Below are 17969 nucleotides of genomic sequence, written 5' to 3' on the forward strand. Positions count from 1 at the left end.
GTTGTGTTATGAAGTCTGTTATTCTTTGTAACCATATTGCTAGTTTATCTTCATTGACAAGTATGGAAAATGTCTTATTTTGCTACCAGATTATGGAAAATTAATTAAAAATTTGGGGAGAGGGTAGGAGATAGGATTGGGTGGAATACTTATTAACTTTTGTTTATTTTTTTGGTACAGGATCTCTCTGTGTTGCCCAGGCTGGTAATGAATGGTCTTGTAGGCTCAAGTGTTCCCTTGTCTTGGCCTCCTGAGTAGCTGACAAAACAGGGACTATAGACCTGTACCGCCATATCCAGCTGTATTAACTTTTTTGGTACTGGGGATTGAACCCAAAGGTGCTTTACCACTGAGCCACATCCTCAGTTACACCCTCAAATCCCTTTAAAAAAAAATTTTGTAACAGGGCCTCACTAAGTTGCTTAGAGCCTTGCTAGTTGCTGAGGTTGTCTTCAAACTTGTGATCCTCCTGCCTCAGCTCCTGAGTTGCTGTGATTACAGGTGTGCACCACTGCACCTGACTATATTAACTTGATTATCTTGAAATTGGCAACTAATTTTGTGAATTCTAGGTTCTGTCATTTTTATTATTTGGTAAAATGAGAGTTGGTGGAATAACAAAGAGATAAAAATGGTTATGTCACTTCTTGGTGAGACCCCTTGATCAGATGTGTTTAAGAGAATTTGGCATAAAGTAGGTTTATCAGTGTAACTAAAGCACTAAAAAGTAATTTTTTAAAATTTAATTGATTTTTAAAAAAAATACACGACAGTGGAATGTATTACAATTCTTATAAAAAGTAATTTTTTGAAAATTTTATTTTTGGTACCAGGGATTGAACCCAGCGGTCCTTGACCACTGAGCCATATCCCTAGCCCCCCTGCCCCCTCTTTTTTAAATTTTGAGGCAGAGTCTTGATGAGTTACTTAGGGCCTCACAAGTAGCTGAGGCTAGCCTTGAACTTGCAATCCTCCTACCTCAGCCTCTCAAGTCACTAGAATTACAGGTATATGCCACCATGCCCCCACCTCACTTTTCAAATACTTAAGAAATATGATAGAGTATGACAAATAAATATAATGACAGTCTTTTACATTAGAAAATTGAAGGCTTCCATTATTAATGAATATGAGCTATTGGAGAAGGAAAAATATTTTTCTTTTTAAAATTTTATTTATTTTAATTAGATATATATGACAGCACAATGTATTTTGATTCATTGTACACAGTTGCAGCACAACTTTTTATTTCTGATTTACAGGATGTTGCATAGCACTGTATGTGCAGTCATATATGTACCTAGGATAGTAATGTCCATCACACATCTATTATTCCATATTTTCTGCCTCCATATTTCCTCCCCTTCCTTCCCTCCCCTTTACCCTATCACAAAGTTCCTCTATTTTTCCCATGTCCTCCCCTATTATGGATCAGCATCCACTTATCAGAGAGAACATTCAGCCTTTAGGTTTTTGGGATTGGCTTAATTTCTTTAGCAGGATATTCCCTAACTCCATCCTTTACCTACAAATGCCATAATTTTATTCTCTTTTAATGCTGAGTAATATTCCATTGTATGTGTATGTTTCTTTGTCCATTCATCTATTGAAGGCATCTAGTGTGAATTGAGCTGCTATAAACATTGATGTGGCTGCATTGTATAGTATGCTGATTTTAAATCCTTTGGATATAGATTAAGGATTGAGATAGCTGGGTTAAAAATTGTGGTTCCATCCCAGGTTTTCTAAGGAATTTCCAAACTGCTTTCCATAGTGGTTGCACCAATTTGCGGACAGTCCCACCAGCAATGTATGAGTGTGCCTTTTCCCCTACATCCTTGCCAACACTTATTGTTGTCTGTGTTCTTGATAACTGCCATTCTGGCTGGAGTGAGATGAAATCTTTTTAAAAATTTTTTTATTTAATATTTATTTTTTAGTGCAATTGGACACAATACCTTTATTTTATTTATTTTTATGTGGTGCTGAGGATTGAACCCAGGGCCTCACACATGCTAGGCGAGCCCTCTACCCCTGAGCTGCAACCCAGCCCCAGAGATGAAATCTTAGAGTAGTTTTGATTTGCATTTCTCTAGAGATGTCGAACATTTTTTCATATATTTGTTGATCAATTGTATATCTTCTGAGAAGTGTCTGTTCAGCTTCTTAGCCCATTGAGTTGTTTGTTTTTTTGGTGTAAAGTTTTTTGAGTTCTTTATATATCCTGGAGTTAGAGCTCTGATGCGTGTGTGGCAAAAATTTGCTCCCAAAATGTAGGCTCTCTCTTCATCTCATTGATTGTTTCTTTTGCTGAGAAGCGACATTATAGTTTGAATCCATCCCATTTATTAATTCTGATTTTATTTCTTGTCCTTTAGAAGTCTTGTTAAAGAAGTGGGGGCCTAATCTGACGTGATGAAGATTTGGGCTTACTTTTTACTCTATTAGACACAGGGTCTCTGGTCTAATTACTAGGTCCTTGATCTAGTGCATGGAGAAACAGAGGTTTAGTTTCATTTTGCTGCATATGAATTTCCAGTTCTCCCAGCACCATTTGTTGAAGAGACTATTTTATCTCCAATGTATTTTTTGGTTCCTTTGTTTAGAATGAGATAACTTTTATGTGGGTTTGTCTCTGTGTCTTCTATTTTGTACCATTGGTCTACATGTCTATTTTGGTACCAATAGAAAAATATTTGAGAGAGTTAAAATCATTTTGAGTTACAGAGAACAAAATAACTCAAGCAAAGGTCATCAAATCAGTGAGAGGAGGGAATCAGAATTCCTCATATAGCCATGAATCTGATCCTGAGATGAATAATTTGAACACATTTAAGATGGTTGATAGAATGCAAATTCTTCACCTGAAAGGTTTTGTTATTTTAACATGGGACTGTTTTTGCTGGTTTTAAAATAAACATTCAGGTGGATTTCTTATCTTTTCTTGGGTTCAATTCCCCAGTACCCCCCCCCCCCCCAAAAAAAAATGGCTGGGGATGTAGCTCAGTGGCAGAGTGCCCTTGGTTTCCATCCTCAGTATGGGTAAATAAATAAATTAATAAGTAAATGGGGTAGAAGGGCTGGGGGAGAGGTAAAGGCCTTCCTAAAGTCTCTCTGCAGTAGCTGTAAACAGAAAATAAAAATGATGAGATTGGGGCTGCAAATACCTACAATAACTCATATTTTAGATAAGTCTCTCAAGATGACTGATTTTTTATAAAGTTTTTGAAAAACATTTAGTAATGTATGCTTTACATTTTGGAAGTTAACTAGCATAGCTTATACCTTAGAAAACAGATTTCAAAACCTGAATTTTATGCATTGTACACATGAAACATACTTTTAACTTTGTCATCATTTAAAAACTTTTTTCTTTAAAAGTATATTCATTATAGGAAGTTAAGAAAATAGTAGAAAATAATTACATATCAGGCGTACATACTACCTTGTGATAAATTGTCAATATTTTGATGTATGTTGGTTGTGGTCTGTTCCATGACTTGCTTTTGTCATAAACACATTATAATCTCTGTTTTCACTGTATAACATTGATTGTTTTATATTTGCTATTTAAAGTGGAAATGAACAAAACTTTTCACTAATAAAGTCATCTGGTCTGGGAAGTTGGTGTAATTTATAGAAGAAAAGCCATATTCTTCTACTAAGCTGAAAAATTCATGTTTCTTTCTGGACGTTAGAGTTAGTAAAGTTCTGGTCATGGAACAGGTCAAAAGTATCCTTAATATTGTTTTAGAAAAAAAGGTATAATCTTATTCAACCTGTTTTGGGTCCTTGGAGTTTTTAGGTTTTGGGGATATGAAGCTGTTAATGGGATAAGTAAGATAGACAGATGATCAGTACCTGAGAATTGAAAGGAATCTAAGCTTAGTTTGGAAAGGTCTTAAACAAACAAAACAAAACTACACTACACTGAAAAACTAAGGTTCAGCAAAGCGAAGTTACTGAAGTTTTGTAGCTATTACCACAAGAGGACGATTTCATTCTTTCTCCCTGCATTTGTACCATGGAGGGTAAGAATGAAGAAGTTTATCTCCTCCTCACTGCTTCAGCATTTCAAACTGAAAGCCAATATTTACTGTATTCTTTAGGAAACTTGCTAGCTTGACTTTATTTCTAAAAATGTAAAAACCGATTGGTATGTGGCTAATGACCATGTTCTGAATAGGTTTAAGAATTGAAAAAAAGTAGATGAGAAGGAAGGGGGGCATGGAAGTATTTGTTTACATATATTATCTCATTTAATTTTCAAACCAATTCAGATGGATGGTATTTCTATTTTGAAAAAGAGACAAATAGTCGAGATGAATCAACCCAAAGTCACACAGCCATCAAATAGTGAAGGTGGGATTCAGATCAATTCTAAAACCTTGTTTTATCTATGCCAGGTAATGTTCTGGAAGAAAGGTAATACATACTCATTAACTTACCCTTGTAACATTCTTTATTTTAAAGGAGCAACATGATAGAATATGTCACATCTTTTAGGCTCAAGTTAAAAACAAAAACTGTAGCCTTTTTTAATGTTCTCTTTTTCTGTATCTCGTTCTCCTCTCGTTCCCGCATGTATGTGTCCCCACTCCCCCCAATTCAAGCCTGTCTTTTCAAGGGGGATTTATTTATTTTTTTTCTTTAAAGAGAGAGGAGAGAGAGAGAGAGAATTTTTAATATTTATTTATTTTTTTAGTTCTTGGCGGACACAACATCTTTGTTGGTATGTGGTGCTGAGATCGAACCCGGGCCGCACGCATGCCAGGCGAGCGCGCTACCGCTTGAGCCACATCCCCAGCCCTTCAAGGGGGATTTAGTTAAGATATTTGATGCTTCAGAAAGGCCTTGAACTTGTCCTGTTCCAATAAATAACTTTGGGGGATTTTTTTTTTTTTGGTTTTCTTCCTTTGCAATTAGTCTTTGTTATTGTTTTGCACTCCAGAAGAGTTTAAATTTTATCCCCAGCTTAGTAGAAAACAGCAGGGGGTGATAGATCTGATTTCATGGCAGATGGTAGTGGGTTCTCTTAAATTTAATCTCCTTTATATCTTAGTTAATATTAGATGTTGTGTAGTTGACTGGTGTCAATTGGGACAAAGCCAGAAGACCTAACTATGTCCTAAGCTTTTACTGCTTGCATGAGAGCCTGGCAGATCTCCTCTTTGTTTTAGTTTGCTAGTTTACCCTTTTGTGTGAAGAGAGCTTTTGAACTCCTAGAAATGTACTAAGGTTAATTGACAGTTATCTTTTTAAAAATTTTTGATTTATTTTTGCATTTGATTTTGTAAAAATACTTTTAAAAGAAATCTATGTTATTGTCGTGTTCTTATTTTTTTTTAGTTGTAGATGGACATATTATCTTAATTATTATTATTATTATTATTATTTAATGTGGTGCTGGAGATTGAACCCAGTGCCTTACACATGCGAAGCAGGTGCTCTACCACTGAGCTACAGCCCCAGCCCTTTGTCATGTTCTTTTTATGGGGATTACCATTGAGCAAAAGAATGAAGATCTTGTTCTTAGCTATGGGCTTACTTACATGTTTGCCCATAGTTTTGTGAATAGGGAAAATTTGAATGTTTTAATTCATAATTGAGTGTGCTTTTTTTAAAAAAACAAATTATTTTAGTTGTGGGTGGACACAATACCTTTATTTTATTTTTGTGTGATGCTGAGGATTGAACCCAGTGCCTCACATATGCTAGGCAAGCGCTCTACCTCTGAGCGACAACCTCAGCCCCCTAGCGTGCTTTTTTAAAATGTATTTTTCATTACTAATATGTTAACTAAACAGTTTAAGAACTTGCCAATGTGCCTTTGAGCTGAAAGAATAGGTTGGATGTAAATGTTTTTTTCACTAGTACTAGCCATTGAACCAGAGGCCCTCTATCCCAGCCCTTTTTATTTTATTTGAGATAAAGAGTCTGGGATTCTCCTGCATTAGCCTCCCAAATCTTTGGGATTATAGGCGTGCACCACCATGCCTGGCTAATGTGTTTAGTTTACCTGGCTTCTTCCTTCCAATTTCAGTTGTTTGCTGTCATTGATCTGTTGTTATTTTGGAACCATATCATAGTAGCTGAAGAATGAACTGGGTTAGGAATTACAACTTAGAGGAAGGAGGAGGTTATGATGAAAAGAATGTTAGAGTTGGTCAAGGTTATGTGATTGTTAAAATTGCCAGATTTCATTTGTTAATTTAAATATTACCTAGTCTTTGAAGAGTTTTGATTCATTTAGATGGACTGTATATTTAAGTCTTCTTAAAATTCATTCTGGGGGCTGGGGTTGTGGCTCAGTGGTAGAGCACTCGCCTAGCACACGTGAGGCCCTGAGTTCGATCCTCAGCACCACATAAAAATAAATAAATAAAACAAAGGTATGGTGTCGAACAAAACTAAAAAATAAATATTAAAAAATAAATAAATAAAATTCATTCTGTTTGGCCTAATTTGAGCCCTTACCTGTGTCTTCTAATTCTTCCATTTACTTGAAATTTACTCCCTTTTTTATCTCCATCCTGCCCAGATTTTAACAGAGAACCAGAGGAGCTTCTGAAAAAACTGGGATTTTTCAACATTGTCAAACTTCATACTGTTTAGAAGCCTCTTGCTATTTTGCATTTACTTTTCATTTGAGGGTCCTGGAACTGCCATTTATTCCACTTGGCCTTACCTCCTCCTGTGGTCCTGATTGTGTGTGCTTCTGTCTTTGACCCAGAATATTCATTCCTCAGTTGGGCATTGTGAGTCTCCTTTTGTCTTTCCCCACTCTTAATATTTGTTATTAATTTCAGTTGTGATAATAAAAAGTATGGCAGTGCTAGGCACTGCTCTCTGCACTCTGCTGAGTACTTTGTGTGTCCTAGAGTATTTAGTTTCATCTCCGCAGCCCTGGAAAGTGGGCACAGGCAGTTCTGGCTTTGCAAGGTTCTGATGTGCGCACTTTTGCAGTTACCAACATTTAGTTAAATACCACCAGTCCTCCAATACCATAGTTTAAAATTTAGTTACCACAGTATACTAATTAACAGTGAAGATTTGCATAAAGTAAGTACTAACCTTGCTGTTAGCTCTGAAGTATACATATTGCCACGTAAATAACTGATTCACAATATGGTCAATGACTAATTATGTCACTCTTTCCAGTTTGTTGATTGTTCATTGTGCATCTTATCAGTTTATATAGAGTGTGTAGTTGAGTTGTCCTTCCCTTCCAGTAATAAACCCACTAGAACCATTTTACAAAAGTAGAGAATTAAAAGAGGAAATTAACCAACAAAAAAATGGATGCTCAGGCAAAGAAATGAAAAATGATAAATTGAATAGAAGAAAAATGGATGAAATAGCCAACCTCAGTAATGTTTATTCTGTTGCTGTTTAAAATCCTAGGTAAGTGCCAAAGGAATTTGCTGAAGGAACATTCCTTCACTTATGTGAGGAAAGTGATTGTGATGAAAAGGAAGATAATGTTCAAGAGAAAGTGATGTCATAAAAAATTTCATGTTAAAGGAACTCTTGTAGATAATTTATGAACTTGAAAATGAAAAGATTAAGAGCTGGATATGGTAGTGGGATATATGGGGGGATTACATCTGTAATCCCAGTGACTGAGGAGGTTGAGGCAGGAGTATTGCAAATTTGAGGACTGTCTTAGCAATTTAGCAAGATCCTGTCTCAAAATGAAAATGGACTGGATATGTGGCAAGCAAGCATTGTTAATACTACTTTTGAGAGCTTTTTTTGTTGTTGTTGTCATTGTTAAACAGAAAATTTTTAGCCTTAACCTTAACAACAACAACAATAACAAATTCTCAGTGTGCTGTAAAGTTTAACTTAGTTTATTAAATATGTTTATATTTGTAATAATAAAGGAATTTTTAATATGTTGACAAAAAAATTTAATGGTTACAGCACAATCATAATTTTTCCATTGATGATTAAGATCACTGTGCACTGTTTCAGCCTGTCTGAATATTTTTATAGTCTTGTGCTACTAACAAAGATTATTAATGTTATTATTTCTGTTTTACAACTGTGTAAACCACCACCTATTTAGTGGTTAAAAAAACTATAGTTTCTGATCCTTAAAGGTGACCTTTGAACAGAAGAATATTCATAAAACAAATTGAAGACCTTTTCTCTGATTTTTTATTTTGTTTTACCTAATAATACTAATTTTAAAAATATATACCCAATATATACCCTATGTTGTCTCTCCTGGTACAAAGTAGTGAATTAGACATTTTAAAATTATTATTATTATTTTTATTTTGATGCTGGAAATTGAACCCAGGACCTCACAAGTCAAGAGCTCTATTATCATGCTACATAGCTACATCCCCAATGTCTCATATTAGAGATTGGGGATGTAGCTATGTAGTGGGGTATTCTTGACATTTTAGAGAGGGGGTATTATTGACATTTTAGAGAAGAAACAGATGTATAGAGTCCAGTTGTGTAGCTTGTAAATGAATAGACCAAAATCTAGGCCTTCAGCTTCAAGACCTGTATTCACTCATGTTATTACATTTGATGTTTTCCCCCCTTGTTAATATCATAATTCACATACCATAAAATTTACCCCTTATAAAGTATAAAAGTGATTAGTTCTTAGTACATTCACAAGGTTGTATAGCCATCACCCCTGTGTAATCTGACATTTTCATCACCTCAGAGAAAAATCCTTTTGTATCTATTAACATTAAGTTCTGATACCCCTACCCCATTAACCTGCCTGCAACCACTAATATATACACTTTTTGTCTCTAGATTTGCCTATTGTAGAAATTTCATTGGAATGGTACAATTTGTGTTTTTTTGTGACAGACTTCTTTAACTTTGTGTGATTGTTATTTTCTTTCTATTTTAAAGGCACAGAAGAGGTTTATTTAGCAAAGTAGATACACATTCAAGGAAGAATTGAGGCAATCAAAAGAGATTTACCCCACTGGGTAATGTACCAGTACTTTGGTAATGAAGCAGCACTTGGTTACTTTTTATTGTTATATATAGGGATATATTAAAATTTGTTTAGCCATTCATTAATTGATGGGTGTTTGGCTTTTTAACTATTATGACTAAAGCTGCCATGAGCCTTCATGTATACATTTTGAGGTATAATAATTATACTTAGTTATAATAATAATATATATATTATACATAATATATATAATTATTATACTTAGTTATAATATTATAACTAGCCTGGGCAACACAGTAAGACTTCACCTCCAAAAAACAAAAACAAGTTTGTGATTTTCTCAACTAAGCCTTCCAGATAGCTGCAGTTGTAGGCATGTGCCACTGTAACTACACACCTTCCCCCACCCCTTCTCCTTTTTAATTTCTCTCAATTTATATGCTGTCATTCAGCTCTTGCTTGTTCCCTCTTACTTTTAAGGCAACCCTAGCTTGGAATCTTTAATTTTTGTTGGTTTCTTCTTAATACTTTATAATCAAAAGTTAATAGATCTTTTGACCCCTGCCTTTAAAATTTTCTATTACTCTTTCCTAGGTCACCACTGCAGCTTTCTGATGTCTCTTTCTGGTCAGGTTTATTGTATGTAAGATTAGGTTAATTTTCTCCTTCCATGAGTTTGACTTCCCCTAGCTCAAGGATTCTTTATTGAATTCTGTTTGTCCATGGCCTTTCTATCCATCACTTCTTTCTCTCCTGTATGCAGCCCTTACTTTTCAGTGAGATTAAAGAATTCAGGTTCCAATTGTATCTTACTGTGTTCCTCAGCTTGGTTCTAAGAATGTTAGTATTGGCATTGCAAATCCTGGTCTATCATTCACTAGTTTGGTGACAGGGATTAAGTTATTTGACTTGTGTAAGCATTAGTTGCCTTTTATTTGTGTGTGTGTGGTGCTGGAGATTGAACCCTGGACCTTTTACATGCAAGGCAAGCACTCTACCAACTGAGCTATATCCCCAGCCCTAGTTGCCTCATTCTTAAAAAGGGCTAATGCCACCTACTTTCTGTATGATTGATAAAATTAATTTAATAAATATTGCACATTATTATGTTCATTCTACTTGAAGTGGTAACTCTTAATTCTCCTGCCAAAATCCTTCCTATCTTTTGCAAGTTGGGTCCAGTTCAGAATACCTTCCATGTACCTGTTAACATTTTACTTCTTCACCAAACTGGTTGTTAGTGCTTCCTTCTTTGATATCTCATAGAACTCCATGAAAGCATGGGCTGTTTGTTGTGGACATACTGCCAGTTCCTAATATAGTCCTTGATGTGTGGTGGGTGCTCATATTTGTTGAATAAATAAATCTTTTTTTCTTGGGGGGCCACCAGGGATTGAACTAAGGGGCATTCAACCACTGAACCACATCCCTATCCTTATTTTGTATTTTATTTAAAGACAGGGTCTCACTGAGCGGCTTAAGGCCTTGCTAAATTGCCGAGGCTGGCTTTGAACTCGTGATCCTCCTGCCTCATCCTCCCAAGCTGCTTGGGATTACAGGTGTCTGCCACTGCACCCAGCTATAAATCATTTTTTAAAATACCCTGAGACATTATTATTAATGTTATGAATTTACATGATTGCCATATGTCAGTATCTTTTTAAAGATATAAAGGAGGTATATATCAGATATAGGAAAACTTTTCATCTGCAGAGTTCTTCATCATGAGTTATTTCTGACCTGATAAATATGCAGAGCTTATCTTTACTCTTAGTATTCTATAGAGCTTTTAAGTCTAATTGATGTATGAATCTGAAGTAACTTAAATTTTTTCTGTACAACTAAAGTTGTTAGAAATTCTGATGTGTTGATAAATAGTTTACTTTTTTGAAAATGGCCCTTAAAATAAAACAAACAAACAAAATACATGGAAATGAGAAAGAGAATGGCTTTTAGGCTTTAATCTACAGTGGATATACTCAGCAGAGAAAGAGAGTAAGTGCTTTTCCAGGACCCCAAAGATAACACCATACAACTACCATCAGAATACCAGTGTACAAGACATAGCCCTGGCCCTCTATGTGCTTCCAGCTATAAGAAGGGGAGGTATAGCCAGGCACAGTGGCCTATACTGTAATCCCAATAGCTTGGGAGGCTGAGGTAGGAGGATCATGAGTTCAAAGCCAGCCTCAGCAGAAGTGAGGCGCTGAGCAACTCAGTGAGTCCCTGTCTCTAAATAAAATACAAAAAAGACCAGATGTAGCTCAGTGGTTAAGCGCCCCTGGGTTCACTTCCTGGTACCAAAAAAAAAGAGGAGGAGGAGGGAGGCATAATAATCACCTGAAATGCTTATCAATAGAAATTAATAAAACAAAGTATAATTTGTATAAGTTTCCAGGAAATAATGTAAATAAATTCTTTTTTATTTTAAAAAATTGCTCTAAAGAATTATACATGACAGTAGAATGCATTTTGATACATTATTCATAAATGGAGTCTAACTTCTCATTCTTCTGGTTGTACATGATGTAGTATTACACCAATTGTGTAATCATATATGTACATAGGGTCATAATATCTGATTCATTCTATTGTTCTTGTCCCCCTTGTAAATAAATTCTTGAACTCAGGATTGTATATGTTGTGTATACTTTTTAAAAAATATATCTATTTTTTAGTTGTAGTTGGACACAATACCTTTATTTTATTTATTTATTATATGGTGCTGAGGAGGTAGGTAGTCGAGCATTCTACCGCTGAGCCACAACCCCAGCCCTGTATATTCCTTTTTTTAAAAAAAAATTTAAAATTTATTCTAATTACTTATACATGACAGTAGAAAACATTTATGCACTTTGATATATCATACATAAATGGATATAATTTCTCATTTTTCTGATTATACATGTAGAATCACATTGGTTGTGCAATCATATATGTACATAAATCATATATGTACATAAAGTAATAATGTCTGTTTTATTCTATTATCCTTCCTATCCACATATCCTTCCTACCTACTTACCCCCTCCCTTCCCTTCCCCCCTCTCTATCTAATCTAAAGTAATGCTATTCTTCCCCTGATATTTTAGGTGTAGATGGACACAACACAATGCCTTTATTTTTTTATGTGGTGCTGAGGATCAAACCCGGGTCCTGCCGTGCTAGGCGAGCGCTCTACCACTGAGCCACAATCCCAGCCCTTTACATGATATTCTACAGCTCCATCCCTTTACTGGCAAATGCCATAATATTCCATTTTACACCCCCCCACACCCTTTTAAATAATATTCCATTTTACACCCCCCCACACACCCTTTTAAAAATTCATTCATCTCTTGAAGGTCACCTAGGTTGTTTCTATAGTTTAGTTATTGTGAGTTGAGCTTATGCTGGATATTCTTTTTTTTTTTTTTTTTTTTTTTTGTGGTGCTGGGGATTGAACCCAGGGCCTTGCGCATGGGAGGCAAAGCACTTTACCAACTGAGCTATATATCCCCAGCCCTGGATATTCTTAACAACTATGATAAAGTCTATTTTATGTTTCAAGCTTAATTTTTAAAATTATAGACGCAATAACCAGTTTATTATAGAATCTAGTTTCATAAATACAAAATAATATTAAGAGGCAGAATGTAACCTAGTAATGACTCTTAGTTGCCTTTTCACTGCAGTTTTTTCTTTAAAAAAAAACACCACAGATTACATACATTTGGAATTTCATATTTTTCTGCTTAAGATTCTATCATAAACCTTTACATTTTTCATATGCTAACATTTTTATAATAGTTGTAGCCTCACCATAATTTACTTAACTAGTTCCTTATTGTTGAGCATTTGACCTATTGGCAGTGTTTTGCTGTAAGAGAAATGAAAGAATCAGTGACTGAACTCTGAATTTTCAGATATCAAAGAATCTTTGTTAGGAATATAGAAATTGGATAGTTGGGATGGTTAGGGAAGTGTGGTGGTATACCTAGTGGTGGTTGTATTTCTGAATTATTCTGTGGATGTGGGTGTAGATTGCATTTGATTAGTGTTTTTTCCTCTCCCCTCAGATCTTAGTTTTTTTTTTTTTTTTTTTACTTCTTTAGTAAAAGCTTTTTGAAAAAGCATATTATCATTAGATCAAAGGGAAGAAGTATTTTTAAGTCTTTTGATAATAGTGCAAGTCACTTTTTGGATATTTTGCTTTCATTGGTACCATATGAGGGTGTTTGTTTCAATGGTAGTTGTTACTTAAGAAAGAAGAGCAAGCAACAAAAATGATGACCCCTATACTAAAATCTTGTGTGAAATATAGAGTTTGGACTATTTTTTATAATATTGATCAGCCATTCATTTTAATCCCTGCTGAGTATTTTATTTTATTTTTTTTTTGCCCCCATTTTGTAAAACAGGAGATTTGATGAAGAGTGCTGCAGGAGAGTTTGCAGATGATCCCTGCTCTTCTGTGAAGCGAGGCAATATGGTTCGGGCAGCTCGAGCTTTGCTCTCTGCTGTTACCCGGCTGCTGATTTTGGCTGATATGGCAGATGTCTACAAACTACTAGTTCAGCTGAAAGTTGTAAGTATGGGCCTATGTTTGTAATTTGTTCTTTGTTTATCATAGTGAAGCTGATGGTGGCCATTCTTAGTTCATCAGTTCTTAGGTTTTACTTTGGTTTTGAAGTTTATCTACATGGACCATGAATGTTTTGTTTAGTTTATGCTTACTACTTTTTCAAGTATATATGATCTGGGCCCTCCTATGAGCTAGTGTTGTCTTGATTCTAAGGAAGAACTTGTAGCAAAGGTATTGTTTAGACTTATTTGCAGTACTGATTAAACATTTCCTTGCATTGGTAGAATTGAAAAACTAAGATACATTACATTGTACACTTTTAGATAGAGACCAATATTACTATATGTCCTTTCTACCTTTTTGTAAAGCATCCATGTAATAGGAGGTCCATAGCAGCTCAAGAGATTTAACTTTGAATTGCTTTTGAGTAGTTGTTAAAAGGAATTAAAAAATAGTCTCAGATACCATACCATACATATCATTATCTATAGACTTGTAAGTCAGAACTTTTGTTTTTTGGGGTTGTGTTTTATAGGTAGAAGATGGTATCTTGAAACTGAGGAATGCTGGCAATGAACAAGACTTAGGAATACAGTATAAAGCCCTGAAACCTGAAGTAGATAAGCTGAACATTATGGCAGCTAAAAGACAACAGGTACAGTCATTATTTGGGGATATTTTAAAATTGTTTATATTTAGTGGGGAAAAAAACCATTTTGCCTACGTTTTCTGATGGTACCATTATCTTGCTCTGCTAATACAGTTTAATTAAAATATTTAAACTAAGGTATCAGTTTGGTATTGTGCTCTTAACGGAAGTATAATTATAATAAAGTTGTATTCATGTTATTCTCTCATTTTAATTTTGTGAAAATTTTAAGTAGTTTATCATTTTTGATGAAGATATATATGGGGAGGTGATTGGCCTTTGTTAGATGTGTTCAAGTATTAATGTGAGTTTTAGTAGAATTTAATAAGTAGAATTTAGATCTTTAGGAAACCTAAATAAGTTAAAACATATTAAAGTTATCTCTACATCTGAGACCCTCCCCGCTGCTTTGTCAATTTAAAGTAGCTCTTATAATCATTACTAGTTGTTTTTGTTGTGTGTGGCATGTGGATCATTATTCTCATTTTTTTCAAGTTCCACAACCTGTTTGCTATTGGGGTCTTTGAAATCCTTCCTGTGTCTTTTCTGTTGGATACTTTGTATTTTAGGTTTGTGTTCTGCAAGGAGGATACATGCATTGCCATCCAGCTTTTTTATAACTCCTCAAGTACTGATGAAACTTACTCTACTTCCCCACCTCAAGGATGGTGCTAGGATTGAACCCAGTGCCTTCTGTATTCTAGACAAGTGTTCTACCACCAAGTTACACCCTCTACTCAGCAACTACTTTTCTTATATTAAAACAATCTCTGAGGGGCTGGAGTTGTGGCTCAGAGGTAGAGTGCTTGCCTACCATGTGTGGGGTGCTGGGTTTGCTTCTCAGCACCACGTATATAAATAAGTAAATAAAATAAAGGTCTATCAACAACTGAAACATATTTAAAAGAAAACAATCTCTGAAAGGATGAATTGTTATTATTACCTAATATTCTAATCAGTTAGGATATCTTGTACTATCTGTACAGGAAACCCAACTCTTAACTCCTTGAATAGAGGAGGTGGGCATTTTTTCACTGACTTAAGTTTGGTGAAGTGACTTCAGGGTTGTTAAAATTTAAGAACTTTGCAATATCTTAAGGATCCAGGCTTTTGACATTTTTTTTTTTTAAGAACATTGGAATGAATATGGTTTTTTTTTTTAATGAGACCCCTAAAAGTATGTCAAAGAGACGCTTGGGCTACAACATTTATTGCAACATTAATCACAATTGCCAACAGTAAAATGAATAATTGATAAAGAAAATGTAGTGTATACATAGATTAATACTGTCCATCATGAAAAAGAACAAAAAAGTGTCATGTGCATAGCATAGTGTTAACAGGAGATCATTATGCTAAGTGAAATACACTAGGCACAGAAAGATGAGTGCTGCATGATTTTACTCATAAACAGAATAAAGAAGAAATAATATAAAGGAAACCCTATTGACTTTAATTTGTTTTTTTTTTCTCACTTAAAAATCGTCTTTCTTCTAAACCTATTGCTTAGAAAACAAATTTATCCCTTCCACTAAGCAGTGTTCATAATGAAAGCAGTACTAAAGTTATCATTACATATACACAAAGTAAATATTTTATTAAAAGTTGAAAAATTGTAATTGTTTTATTTTTTTTAAATACACGACAGAGGAATGTATTACAATTCTTATTACACATATCTTTTTTCATATCTTTGTATAAAGTATGTTCATGCTGATTCATGTCTTTATGTATTTGGGTTTTTTTGCATTACAATTCTTATTACACATATATACAACAATTTTTCATATCTCTGTTTGTATATAAAGTAGGTTGACACCCAATTCGTGTCTTCATAAATGTTCTTTGGATAATGATGTCCATCACATTCCACCATCCTTGCTAATCCCCTGCCTCCTCCATTTCCCTCTCTCCCGTCTTCCCTATCTAGAATTCATCTATTCATCCCATGTTCCCCCTCTCTACCTCATTTTGAGTCAGTCTCCTTATATCAGAGAAAACATTCGGCATTTGTTTTTTTGGGATTGGCTAACTTCACTTAGCATTGTCTTTTCCAGCGCTATCCATTTACCTGCAAATGCCATGATTTTATTGCTGAGTAAAATTCCATTGTGTATATATGCCACGTTTTTTTTTAACCATTCATCCACTGAAGGGCATCTAGGTTGTTTCCACAGTTTAACTATTGTAAGTTGTGCTGCTGTAAACATTGATGTGGCTGTGTCCCTGTAGTATGCTGTTTTTAAGTCCTTTGGGTATAGTCCGAGGAGAGGAATAGCTGGGTCAAATGGTGGTTCCATTCCCAGATTTCCAAGGAATCTCCATACTGCTTTCCATATTGGCTGCACCAATTTGCAGTCCCACCAACAATGTATGAGTGTACCTTTTTCCCCACATCCTCGCCAACACTTATTGTTGTTTGTCTTCATAATAGCTGCCGTTCTGACTGGAGTGAGATGATATCTTAGAATAGTTTTGATTTGCATTTCTCTGATTGCTAGAGATGATGAGCATTTTTTCATATATTTGTTGATTGCTTGTATGTCCTCTTCTAAGAAGTGTCTGTTCAGCTCCTTGGTCCCTTTATTGATTGGGTTATTTGTTTTTTCGGTGCTTAGCTTTTTAAGTTCTTTATATACCCTAGAGATTAGTGCTCTATCTGATGTGTGAGGGGGGAAAGATTTGCTCCCAGGATGTAGGTAGGCTCTCTGTTCACCTCACAGATTGTTTTTTGCTGAGAAAATCTTGACATTTTTTCAACATGTTATCTTTAGTGTACCTGTTGCTAGATGGGTGTAGATGTTCTAAGTGTGATATTTGCATATATTAATGTGTCCGATGAGAATAAAAGGTTTCTTTTATATATCTCTCTTTGTGCAAACAACCTAGAAGCCCTCATAAACTTACCCTGAATCTGAAATGTACACATACATACATACCTATGCTCTTTTTTCCTTTGTATATTATGTGTATTATAATTTGTACATAATGGTGGAATTTGTTGTTACACATTCATACTTGCACACAATATAACAGTATATTTTGGCCTTGATTGTCCCCCCAGCACTTATTCCCTCCTTCCTTGTCTCCCAACCCCAGTTGTTCTCCTCTACTCATCTCTCTTTGATTTTCTTGAGATTCCTACCACCACCTTTTTTTAATCTTTTCCGCCTCTAGTTTCCACATATGAGAGAAAACATATAACCCTTGACCTTATGAGTTTGGCTTATTTCATGTAACATAATGGTCTCTAGTTCCATCTGTTTTTGTGCAAATTACACTTCATTTTTCTTTATGGCTGAATAAAACTCCATTGGGTATATATGTCATGTTTTCTTTATCCATTTATCTGTTGATTAACACCTAAACTAGTTCTCTAGTTTGGCTATTATGAATTGTGATGGAATGATGTATCACTAAAGTTTGATGAGTTTAATTCTTAGAATAAGTATTGAGGAGTGGTATAGGTGGGTCATAAAGTAGTTCCATGCCTAGTCTTTTGAGGAACCTTTACGCTGATTTCCATAGTGGTTGTACTAATTTACAATCCCACCACCAGTGTAAAAGTGTTTCTTTTTCTTCATCATTTATTATTGTTTGTATTCTTGATGACTGCTGTTCTGTTAGGTGAGAGATGAAGTCTCAGTGTAGTTTTGATTTATGTTTCCACAATTGCTATGATGAACATTTTTTCTATGATTTTGTTTTTTTTTGGCCATTTGTATTTCTTCTTTTGAAAAGTGTTTGTTTAATTCATTTACCCATTTTATTAATTGGATTATTTGAGTTTTTTTGTGTTAATTTTTTTTTTTTTAGTTCTT

At 34.8% G+C, this 17969-nt stretch overlaps 1 protein-coding gene across 2 annotated transcripts in view; it reads left to right on the forward strand.

Moving 5' to 3' along the window:
• Ctnna1 (catenin alpha 1) overlaps nucleotides 1-17969 on the forward strand; it is a 167085-nt gene that overhangs the window by 40278 nt on the left and 108838 nt on the right. For both annotated transcript variants that reach the window (XM_005327262.5, XM_013359554.4), the window contains 2 exons: nucleotides 13336-13502; nucleotides 14035-14154. In XM_005327262.5, the coding sequence (XP_005327319.1) occupies nucleotides 13336-13502; nucleotides 14035-14154 (287 nt within the window). The remainder of the gene's footprint in view (nucleotides 1-13335; nucleotides 13503-14034; nucleotides 14155-17969) is intronic.

This window comes from Ictidomys tridecemlineatus, chromosome 1, assembly GCF_052094955.1.
Source record: "Ictidomys tridecemlineatus isolate mIctTri1 chromosome 1, mIctTri1.hap1, whole genome shotgun sequence".
NCBI classification, from domain to species: domain Eukaryota; kingdom Metazoa; phylum Chordata; class Mammalia; order Rodentia; family Sciuridae; genus Ictidomys; species Ictidomys tridecemlineatus.